General features: G+C 44.3%; 1 protein-coding gene across 3 annotated transcripts in view; it reads left to right on the top strand.

The window, feature by feature from the left end:
- The window catches only part of med25 (mediator complex subunit 25), a 61,756-nt gene that overhangs the window by 42,064 nt on the left and 6,758 nt on the right, over positions 1-12,934 (top strand). For all 3 annotated transcript variants that reach the window (XM_063189418.1, XM_063189425.1, XM_063189433.1), the window contains one exon: positions 11,790-11,954. In XM_063189418.1, coding sequence (XP_063045488.1) covers positions 11,790-11,954 — 165 coding nt within the window. The remainder of the gene's footprint in view (positions 1-11,789; positions 11,955-12,934) is intronic.

Here is a 12,934-nt window from a genome sequence, read left to right as displayed (position 1 = left end):
CACACACACACACACACACACACACACACATATCCACACACATATCACACACATATCCCCACACACACACACACACACACACACACACACACACACACACACACACACACACTCTGATGCATATGTAAAAGCAAGCACGCCTGCATATAATTAATTGAAGTTGCAGAAAAGTTGCAAATCACAACATCTCAAATACCTGGAGGGACTGATATATAAACAAGCAAAGACACACATTCACACAAGCCAACACGTGTGCACACACACACACACACACACACACACACACACACACACACACACACACACACACACACACACACACACACACACACACACACACACACACACACACACACACACACACACACCTATACAAACAAACACGTACACTGTCCCCTATTTAACATTCGTCCTGTCTGTGTGTACTTACCGTAGCAGTAAAATACGAATAATAAAGTATATCGTCACATCGACTAGGACACGCATACAAGCCCGCACACATACACACTTGCTGCAACAAAGACACACACATATTACATCACATATTAAACATGTTCCCTGAGTGTACTCGGCATATAAACTATTGGCATATCGACGAGAACACAATCATAAAGAGGCTCAAACGCATGGCTCCCAAACATTAATGTTTTTATTTATTCATACAGTTAAAGTTTAATTAGCATATATAACACTGTTTATGACTTAGGAATTTATGTGCATCTTACACCAGTTAGTGAGTGACCAATTTTTTATTGCCGTGGAATTCATTGTCCTCTTCACGCACACACATGCCACTGCTTCCGCTCCTGTTGTTGTTGTTGTTGTTGTGCTCCTTTGCAGCTGAGACACTGACACATACTTAGTTGGCGGTTACTCAGAGTTGTTCATAATAATTTCCGAGGTCTTCATAATAATTTCCGAGGTCTTCCATTGAAACGAATGGAAACTAATAATTAAGGCTGTATTTGATGATTATCCAGGGGGTGTTTCTGTGTAGTTTCTGTGCGCAAGTGAAGTTTTTAATACGTAGGCACATCCGGCTGCGGTGACAGAGGAGAGCATGAGTTGGAGATTAGTCAGCATATTGAAGCTTGGAGCAATACCTGATGATGACACCACGCAGGGCAGGCACGCATACAGACAGACACACACACACACACACACACACACACACACACACACACACACACACACACACACACACACACACACACACAGTGTATAAACACACATAAGTGTGTGCGTGTGTGTGTTTAGATGTGTTTATGCAGATGGCGTTAGTGTCTGCAATAAGCGCTGGGTTGGCATGGCGGGTGTACTCTGTCTCCCACTCTCTGATTTCCATACTGCCTCAGGTTAACTGACCACTGACCTCTCTAGGACATGTTTATGCAAGCAGCAGATACACACACACACACACACACACACTCACACTGTCACACACACACACACACACACACACACACTGTCACACAAACACACACGCGCGCACACACACACACACACACACGCACGCACATGCACGTGCACACAGTGGCGCACACACACACAGTCTCTCTCTCTCTCGCACGTTCGCACGCACGCACACAAACAACAAGTTGGGTGTGCTTAAAGGGACATGCCACCTTTTTTGGATGGCTTCCTTTGTTGTCTCCTCTTTGACGTTTGGAGGGGAGGCGCAGCTCAACTGTATGCACTACAAAGACAATAGGTAGAAGACAGTGCTTTGCCATCAAAAGAATGTACAGTGCCCTCCATAATTATTGGCACCCCTGGTTGAGATGTGTTTTTTAGCTTCCAAATATTTTATTTTTTTTCTAAATAATATGGGACCTTAATGGAAAAAAAGAGAAAAATCCAACCTTCAATACAAGTGCATTTATTCAGTGGGGAAAAAATCCCACATAAAGAAATAATTATTTGACATCAAATAATGTGTGTCACAATTATTAGCACCCCTGGTGTTAATATTTTGTACAACCCCCTTTTGCCAACAAAACAGCACCTAATCTTCTCCTATAATGTTTCACAAGATGGAAAAAGACAGAAAGAGGGATCTTCAGCCATTCCTCTTTGCAGAATCTCTCTAAATCATCCAGAGACCTGGGTCCTCTCCTCTGTACTCTCCTCTTCAGCTTCAGCTTTCGGGCAGAGGGCAACAGATTTTGATTTTAAATGTCCTGGTATTTCAAAGCATTCATGATGCCATGCACCCTAACAAGGTTCCCAGGGCCTTTGGAAGCGAAACAGCCCCACAGCATCACTGACCCACCCCCATACTTCACAGTGGGTATGAGGTGCTTTTCAGCATGTGCATCTTTCGTGGTACGCCAGACCCACTTAGAGTGTTTGTTGCCAAAAAGCTCAATCTTGGTCTCATCTGACCAAAGCACACGGTCCCAGTTGAAGCCCCAATACCGCTTGGCGAACTCCAGACGCTTGCGTTTATGATTGTGAGTGAGGAAAGGTTTTCTCCGTGCATGCCTCCCAAACAGCTTGTTGGCGTGTAGACAGCGCCTGATGGTTGATGTGGAGACTTTGTGACCCCAGGATGCTACCATTTGGTGTAATTCTGTAACAGTGAGCTTTGGAGATCTTTTGATTTCTCTTACCATCCTCCTCACTGTGCGTGGTGGCAAAATAAACTTGGGTCCTCGTCCAGGCTTGTTTACCACTGTTCCAGTTGTTTTTAACTTCTTAATTATTCCTCTCACAGTGGATATGGGCAGCTGCAGTTGAGTGGCAATCTTCTTGTAGCCTCTGCCTGACCTGTGAAGGTCGACGCACATCTGCCTCACTTGTATGCTGTGTTCCTTTGTCTTTCCCATGTTTAAGAGTGGATAAGAGAAATGGCCTCGGTGTCACGTCATATTTATACCCCAGGGAAACAGGAAGTGATGAATTACTAATTAAATGTTCCTACATACTCTGGTAAACTTTGTGAACTACTGTAGAAATGACAGAAATGCTTCAATTATATTTATTTCCTGGGAATTGTTAAGGGTGCCAATAATTGTGGAACAGGTGATTTAATGAAAAATAATTATTTTTTAGTCAGGGATTTTTTTATTTTCTTACAATTCATTTGAGTTGAAGGCTACATTTTCCTACAATTTTCAGTGTGACAGTATTCTTCTGCAATAAACACTGAATTTATTTTAAGGCTTTTAACACATCTCAACCAGGGGTGCTAATAATTATGGAGGGCACTGTATATCAGAAAACAGCATCTATCTGTTTGGAAAACTGATGTGCCTCCAGTTACATTTCTGCTCCGTTTTAGTAAAATACACAAATCACAATATGGAAATACAGTGAGGACATTTTGGAGTTGGCACTTTTTTGGGGCTGCAGGGTATCTATTGCAACCCACTGGCAATGGGCTATGCTAACAGTCCGCTAGGCTAGGCTAGGCTAGGCTAGGCCAGAGATCAGGCTCATGCTTCATCATTGCATCAACACAAAGCAACGTGGTGTGTAGACTCATTGACAAGAGTGGAAGACCGCAAATTGATTGACTATGGAAAGAAAAGATCGCGTGTTTCTATAAATGTGCCTAAACATCTTAGAGCTAACTTACTGTAGTAAGAACACATACGCACACCAGTGCTTGACACTAACTTTTTCGCTTACCAGCCATTTTGGCTAGTGGTTTTCCTGACTCACTAGCCATTGGGCCTTTTCACTAGCCATAATTTTCTTAACCATCATAGCAGCTTTAAATAATTATATAATAGGCTGTAATAATGTAATGTAGGCTAACATAATATAATATAATATAATATAATATAATATAATATAATATAATATAATATAATATAATATAATATAATATAATTGTTAGGCCTAACTGGTCCATACATGCATGCTAAGAACAGATTTACTGATCTGAGGAATGGCATAGGCTATATTGACCATGCAGAAACACCAAGCACAGTGTTGTGGAAGGGCACAAATGTAAGCTACACGAGAGCAAAATATTTTCGCCTTTGATCTGAAAGGCACTTTCTTCATATCATATAGGCCAATCTGTGGAGGTTGCCGTCCAAATTGATGCGCACACAGATGCGGTAACTAGGCCTACAGAAGGGGCTACGACTTCCTTTCATTTCGTTTAATATTGAGTTGTTTAAATAAACGGACGCAAGGCGAAACGGGCAAGGGACGTGCTTTAGTGCAGTCTGGAAGGCTACAGTAGGCTACTGCTCGTTGTTTAAGCCCGGTTTGACAGTCGGGAACAACAGCACAAGAAACATGGAGGAATATTAAGGTATGAAGACATACAGGCAAATCAGAAAATAATTTAAACCGAACATTATTAATGCCGCATGTGTCCTTGTCTTATCACTGCGCTTTAGTCTCGAGACTTTCACAAGACAGGCTGACGTGTTTTCCTCTCACCTTGGTCATTTTAATATCCACTACTACTAAGTATCACTAATGACAGATCGCAAAACACGTCAGTTGAGATGAACTTCGCTACTTTATTTTCACAACAAGGTTTTCAGTGACATTTCCAAACGTACGCTGATATGCCGGTAGCTCGTTGCCACTCCTCTTCGCAAGACTAGTCGCTCTATCAGATTCTTGGCATGCGTGACACACAGGTGACACGTGACACAGGTGCTTCATGGGTATTGTAGGCTCGCGAAATCGCATTGTATTGATTTTGTAGCAAAGACGGTCCGAGGAAAAAAACTACAAAATGCGGTGCCTCATCATTCAGAATAGTAACGGACCCGCCAGAATGGCTAGTGAACCTTCGGTATCTACTAGCCAACGCCGATATTCACCCGCATTTGGCTACCTGGCGTGTGTTAGTGTTAAGCCCTGACGCACACACACACACATAAATGAACACACACTTCTTCCTCTTAGCTGGGTAAGCATTTGGAACATGATCCCAGTAGCACCCTGAGAACTTGGGGATAACCAACACTTAGGCGACGACCCGTTTGATTTGGGACGGTGAATTCAGTCTTTCGGAGGACAACTTCAAAGTTAGCCACTTGTAGAGCGTTAACACCCAGCTCATCATCCAGTCACAAAGTGTAACCTGCCCTGGGCAGAGCGCCGCCCATATTATCCCGCCTGCAGTGAGACGCTACATTGAATCTCGCCGCCTTCAAGTCAATCTGGCCTCCTCTGGAACCTTGGCTGTAGTAGTATTCACAACAGTAAAAGTGAAGGCTGTGTGTATCCATCATCGGAGTCAGTGGTCTGATTAGTTATGTCTCTTCTTCTTGCCCCGAGCCATAGAAGCAAACAACTCTCTCTCTCTTTATGGCTCTGGCAGAGGTCCGTAGTACACAGAGACGCTTGAAAAGAGGGCTCCATTGATCGCCTCTTTTTGGAGAACTACACCTATCTGTGGGAGCGTTGCCAGGTCCGAGATCCATTGTCGCATCAATAAGAGCCCCCCCCTGTCGAGCAGAGCTACCAAATCATTTCAATGCAATACAATAGTGTCTGTAGCCTTAAGGGGCATTACGTTTTATTGGTTTATTTCATCAGGGACCATGTGCAAAGTATATTAGTTACATAGTAAAAAGATGACCTGCACCAGATTATAGCGAAAAGCTAATTTCTATCTGCAGTCCCCTGGGCAGAAAAGTGAAAATGAAGAGAGTTTAGTAGTAGGGTTTGTGTTCAGGCTGTTAAAAGCATATTGGTGGTAGCTCATCCCGACGAAGCGGCCAATACAGACACAACAATACCGGCTAAGGGCGTTGGTGCGACAGCTTGGTGAAGATAAGGGTGTAAATGGGTGTAAACGGTTGCATCTAGTGTGTACTTGCAGAGCCTCGCAATCACTCTCATCTTGGTCTCCGTCTCAGACCCCGGTAACATTTTAGAATAGCTATGTATAAACAGTGTTATAAACACTTTATAAATAATGAACTAATTATCAACAAAATGCTTACAAATGTTTATAAATGGGCAAGAAATATTATGTTAACACAGCAGACACAGCACAGTCGCATCAGTCCTGAAAGTTTCTCCTCCAAAGACCTGAAGGCATGAAACCACATAAAACCAGCACAGTACAAGTTGATTCCCACTCCACTGTGCAGTTGTAGTTTGGTTCTTACTCATTTACAAACATTTGTAAAGGCTTTGTTAAATGTTGATTATTACTAAATTTGAAAATTTAACTAAGTGTGTGGAGGCTACCCTGTAAGCCTCGGCCTGGACTGCAGGTGTTCTCAACGCGCAGCAAACATGGAATGTCCAGCCAAAAAATCCCTTTGGGGTTGTTCCCCGTTTATTGCAAAAACTTTAATTTAATATAAAAACTAGATCACCTCTGTGCTGTTGTGCTGTGCTGTATTAAAATAGATATATCACATTCGGCTGGCACACGGCAACGGTAAGAACCGTGTGTTCCCCAGTCCAAGCCGTCATTAGCCCCTAATCATGGGCACCTGTATTTCTACCTGTGACTAAGTGAGCTACCATAACAGTGAAGTGCTCCCCCAAGTGGCTAAATCTAAAACTACGCTAAAACCTACCTATAGGTGAGAATAAAATGGCTCCTACACCCCGGCCCCTAATTATGAGTGAATACTAAACCATAATTACCCAATTAAAACTAAGGAGCCATTTGTGCAGAGCTAATCTTAAGTGACACATTTCTTATACTAAATCTTCTTGATGCAGCCAGGTCATCGTCATCTGGTCATGTAGTCGTCTGGTCATCTCAGGTCTTGGGACTTTGGTCTTCAGCTTCTATGAAGAGGCATGACTGAGTGGATGGCCAGTTCTTACTCTTCACTGGACTGGATGCACATGTCCCCTCGTCTTGAGATGCTTGCCCTCCGTCCCTTCTGCCACGAGCCTCCTGTAGCGCCTGGATCCATTCCGGGGACGTCATCAATGGGAAACTTCCTCCAGGTCTCATTCGTGTTGGTCCCTTCTGGTCAGCCGCAGCCTGGTCCTCTTGGTCACCAACCTTTAATTTTTCTTTCCACAGCTCAGGAGGGTTAATGAACTTTCTCTTCTGTAACACACTTAAAACCAGGTCTCTTAATCTGACATTCAATTCAAAACGTATCTTTAATTCTTTAAAATCAGAAAGGTAATTAAAAGACAATTGTGTTGCCTGCATTGGGTTGAGAGGAATGAACGCATTCGGCTGTGGTTCTCTTTCCACTTCAGGGTTCGCAGAGATCAGAGGCTGAGCCATGATGGTAGTAGGACCCTCTTCTTCCTCCTTCACTCTGGACGTCCCCTCTGGCCGGTTCAGCTTTGCGTCAGTTACTCCGCCCTGTACAACCTTTGTGAATTCACTGGTAACAATAGGTAGACATGGGTTATCAGCAGTATTCTTTAAAACATTCATGCCTGTCTGGAAGACTGATTCCTGTGGATGGAGGTCAGGCTGCAGTTCCTTTCCTGGAATCTTCTCTGCTCGGACAGGATTGCCTGCAAGGGTCACATCTGCAGTTCTAAAAGGTAAGTCAGAACAGTTATGATTTTCATGGTGATGGACCTTCTTGACATTTGGCTTGCGTTTTGCAACTACCAGTTCCTGTGGCTTAAAGACTGAGATCCTATTGGCTGTGTGGGCAGGAGAACCATACCTGCCTTTACCTTCACTGCCTCTCAGTAGACCACCCACGACCCACCCCACTAGGGTCCTGTATGCCCAAGGTCCTTCACCTTGACTATTAATTATTTCCCATGGTTCCATGAGCTTTGGGGCATTGGTCCCTATGAGCAATTCCACCCCTGCATCAAGACTGGGAATGTTGATGCCTTTCAGATATGGCCATTTCTTCAACTTCTTTTCAGTGAGAATGTTGCTTCTTCCCACAGGCATTGTTTTCTGTGTGAAAACTTCGGGCAAATCCATGAATTTATCTCCTGTCATACTAGAAATCTGGAGGCCATTGATTGAGAAGGAAGTGACTATTTTTTCCTGTCCAAGTGTGCGAAGAAGAAAGTCTGTTTTGGCACCTGAAGCATTCAGCTCTCTCATAAGATGTTCAGTACAGAAAGAGGCTGAGCTCCCAGGGTCAAGGAAAGCGTAGGTGTTGATCACGCGACTCCCAGACTTCACCTGTACAGGAACAATGGACATGATCTGCTTATCTTCCCCGGCCCCAGTATGGCCACACGTCTGCAACGACACAAGTGCATTAGTGATGGAAACATTTGGAGCTTTACGTTCAACATGCAGCACTGTTGGATGGCTCTTCTTGCATATATCGCAGGCCAGAGGACCATCACAGGAGGTACTTATGTGACCTGGCATGAGGCAGCGGAAGCAGAGTCTATTTTCTTTCAAAGCATTGAGTTTTTCTCTATGTGTCATTTTCTCAAGAGCAGAGCAGTTCACTATTGAGTGCTGACCTTTACAAACAAAGCATGTTTCACAGTCGTACCTCTGTGCAGATGGCTCTCCATGCTGATGTTGGGGTGCTGATGGATTTGGCGGTCGGACAGCATCGACTGCAGCAACAGTGACATGTCTGCTTCCTGGTGGCCCAGCCTTGGACTTAAAGGGTGGTGGTGATGTACCCTGCAAGTCTCCAAAGAGAGGGTCAGACAGAATCTTCACCTGGCGTTCGATGAAGATCACGAAGTCGGAGAACCTGGCCCTGGATCCACGCCTCTCCTGGAGTTCCCATGCAGTTGTCCTCCACTTTTCCCTCATCTTGTATGGCAACTTTGTCATCATCAGTCGAAGATTAGACGGGACGTTCATCTCCTCCAGGTGCTGTAAATCCTCCATCACATTACAGCAGTCTCTTAGAAAGATGGAAAAAGATTGTAGGGCAGTAACATCGTCTGTTTTCATCACTGGCCATTGCATTGCCTTGTCAATATAAGCCGCAGCAATTCTCATTTCATTACCAAAATGTTCCTTTAAAAGATTTTTAGCCCTATAGTAGCCTTGCCCGTGAGCCATGTTAAAGCAGCTCCTAACCAATTCTCTTGGCTGCCCTCTAGTGTATTGGTCAAGGTAATAAAGACATTCTTCTTTGTCATTAGTCCTCTTTTCGATGGCTTGCTCGAATGCCCTAATAAATGCAGCATATTTCAAAGGGTCTCCATCATACTCAGCAATCACTCTAGGTGGGAGAGAGGCTAAAGCTTGATTTTTTACTAGCTGGGCCGTGATGTCATTCTGGCGTTGCATAATGTCATAGACAGTAGGTGGAGGTTTAGGCCTACCAGAGGACACAGCATGGCTTGCCTGTGTCAGAGTGCGCGCATTCCTGTGTGTAGATGGTGGCCGATGTTGCACTGGAGCAGGGTTAGTGTTCTGTGGCCCATGGATGTTCACTGATGCTCCAGGTGTACCTGATGGTGTCTGTAACACTGGAGGAAAAGGGTTACTAAGCCCAAAAGAAGACTGGCCTTGAGACTGATGGTTGTCTTTAGGCTGCACAACAGGTGGCACTGCACTCTCCTGCTTAAACAAAACAGATTTAGGGTGAGGGACAGAATGGTTGGACTGCTTCAATTCTGCATGAAGATAAGCATTCATTTCATCCTCCCCATTCCCATCATCATCATCTTCATCAGGATCATCGTCACCATCACCACCACCACCATCATCATCCCCATAAACATCATCTTCATTTTCAAGGACAGACAACTTAGCTGTAGCAGCTTCCAATTTTGTCTCCATTTCCAGCTGTTCCTTCCTTCTTTTCAGTCTTGCGCTCTGCATTTGAAGAGCTTCTTCCTCTGCATCCATGTCATGCATCTTCCTTAAAGCAGCAGCAGATTTTAACAAAGCAGCCCTATCAGCTTTAGCCTTTAAACGAAAAGAAGCAATACTGGAAGACCTTGAACATACAGATGATTGGCCTTTATGTCTGGACCTTTTACTTGAGACATTAGAAATGCTGTCGTCAGGATTTACTTCAGGCAATTCATGGACATTAGGAAGTTGGGACTTATCTTCAGAAACAGCACCAGCCAGCCATAGGCGCACATGATCTTCATATTTACTGATTTCCTTTGTTTTTTCCACAAGCCATTTTTGCTGTGTTTGAAACTCAGGTTCTGGCATTGGCATCTCCATTAGTGTATTTTGGGTTTCAATTACCTCTTTACACAACACAGAAAATTCATTTAAATATTTATTTACGTCACTGATTGTATGAATTGTCACCTTTGCAGACAAGAGCTCATTAATCCTTCGTTTTGCTTTTCCAGCTAGTGTGAGCTTTGACTTACGATTCTTTTGTAGGTTGTCACACACCATTAAAAAACCTTTTGGTGTTAATTTCTTCACACGTTTTTCTGTTTCATCCTCAGTTGCATTACTTGGCGCGTTGGTGCATTCTGATGCAAGAGCGGCCGTAGCCTCACCAGACTTTTCTTTTTCTTCACTCATGTTGCGCACAAGCACCACTGGATAAAAATCAACACTTCAAAAATAATGCCTTGATCAATAGTAGGCCTACAGTCAGTGTAGCCAATTAAACTTCAAGACCCTTTTGTGGAGGTGACACACATGGGTATTTAAAACAGCACAGCACAGCACTTAAATCAAAGTTTTTTCCTTGTTTGTTGTCTTTTTTCCTTGTAAAAAGTCCACATTGAACAGTAACAAAACAGATTAAGATTTCAGCAGCACAGCATACAGGAATTTCACTCACGGCAGTCCATCAATGCCCAGGGCACCACACAGGTAAGCAAGCCGTTTTCCAATTACGGTTACTCACATCCAATCTGTGCAAGTTTGTTGGAGGCGCGGATAATCCAAACTTTTCCAATAGCTGGAATCCTCTTGATGTCCACAGCGTTTTCAGTGCAATATCCTTTGTTTGTCCTGTTTCCAGTGTGTATTTCCTTTATGTCGATAATCCTTTGTTCTCAATAGTTCCACTCCATTGAAATTGGGGATGGTTCTTACTATGTGGAGGCTACCCTGTAAGCCTCGGCCTGGACTGCAGGTGTTCTCAACGCGCAGCAAACATGGAATGTCCAGCCAAAAAATCCCTTTGGGGTTGTTCCCCGTTTATTGCAAAAACTTTAATTTAATATAAAAACTAGATCACCTCTGTGCTGTTGTGCTGTGCTGTATTAAAATAGATATATCACATTCGGCTGGCACACGGCAACGGTAAGAACCGTGTGTTCCCCAGTCCAAGCCGTCATTAGCCCCTAATCATGGGCACCTGTATTTCTACCTGTGACTAAGTGAGCTACCATAACAGTGAAGTGCTCCCCCAAGTGGCTAAATCTAAAACTACGCTAAAACCTACCTATAGGTGAGAATAAAATGGCTCCTACAAAGTGTTTATAAAGCTTATTTGGGTAGTTATTCTAAAGTGTTACCCAGACCCCCCTACCAAGGCTGCCTTCAACTCTGCCCCTCTGTACTTGCTTGCCTCCCCCACTCCACAAATGCCTATCGACGTCGGCATTTGAAAATGCATTTGAAATGAATCATATTTCACTGCATTGTTCTGCATTATCATTCCATCCTTCCATTATTTCAGCCTATTCAGTACGTGCTGCACAAAAAATGACTTTGTGTACCGGTGTATGACCAGTAAACTATGCTTTTTGTGCTTGGATCCGTATGTTTCTTGCATGCCCCTCTTTTTAATACTATTAATATTGTTGGAGGGGTTTTCAACTTTATTAAGAGTGGGATAGGAAATGAGTGAGAGAGAGAGTTGGGGAGGATTGGGAAATGACCTGGGTCGGGAATGAGACCCAGGTCGCCCGTGTTGCAGTCCAGTGCCCTGCCTCTCTCTCTCTCTCTCTTCAGTTTCACTTTCTCCACTAACCCCGCCTCTCCCCTCCGCCTCCTCCAATAGCTGACCATGCGAGCGGCCGCCACAGCCAATCAGCAGCCTCCGGTCAGCGGCGCGCCACCGAATCAGGTGGCTCAGGGGCAGGCCCAGTCGGCCGCCATGCTCCGCCTACCCAACCCGGGAGCCAACCCGCAGCTCCGAAGCCTCCTGCTCAGCCAGCAGCAGCCGGTAAGCACCAACACACACACTGACCAGCATGGCTTTGGTATTGCAGCCGGTAAGCACCAACACACACACTGACCAGCATGGCTTTGGTATTGCAGCCGGTAAGCACCAACACACACACTGACCAGCATGGCTTTGGTATTGCAGCCGGTAAGCACCAACACACACACTGACTAGCATTGGCTTTGGTATTGCAGCCGGTAAGCACCAACACACACACTGACCACTGGCTTTGGTATTGCAGCCGGTAAGCACCAACACACACACTGACCAGCGTGACTTTGGTATTGCAGCCGGTAAGCACCAACACACACACTGACCAGCGTGACTTTGTTATTGCAACAAGGAGATGTTTTGAGGTGACTCTGCCGGTCATAATAGATTATTAGTAGTTATTATTAATAGTTTTCCATTGGCCTCGTTTACACAAGATATTTCATTCAGAAATAACTCAAATTTTATTCTGAACAAATCTTAATTCCGCTTTGAAAACGTCACGCAAACACTTCACAATTCTGAATGAAATAAAAGTTTAATGTAAACTGGACTGAACTATTTAACTCTGAATTATTCATTCAAAATTAAAAACGTCATATGAACGTGGCCATTTAAACATTCATGCTGTGAGGAGGGGCAAGATGCTCAGCAGCCAACCACGTGAGCACATTTTTTGAGTGACAGCAGTTTCCAAACATTTAGAGGCTGCTGATGGACCCGTGGCTTCGCACGCAGACAGGAAGTGTTTGTTAACGGGGAAACCCATGTATAGATTTGGGGAGAAAAGCAGCACACATACACACTCCGAGAGATGAAAGAGGGAGAGATGGCGAACAAACGAAAGGGAGAGACACTGAAAGAGGGAGAGAGACAGATAGAGAGATGCAGAAAGAGGGAGAGAGAGTGAAGGAGAGAGCGAACAAACGAGAGGGAGAGACAGATGCAAAGATGCAGAAGGAGAGAGAGAGAGGGAGAGAGAGATTTAG

This window comes from Engraulis encrasicolus, chromosome 2, assembly GCF_034702125.1.
Source record: "Engraulis encrasicolus isolate BLACKSEA-1 chromosome 2, IST_EnEncr_1.0, whole genome shotgun sequence".
In the NCBI taxonomy this organism is placed as follows: domain Eukaryota; kingdom Metazoa; phylum Chordata; class Actinopteri; order Clupeiformes; family Engraulidae; genus Engraulis; species Engraulis encrasicolus.
This window is presented reverse-complemented; position numbering and strand designations above follow the sequence as displayed.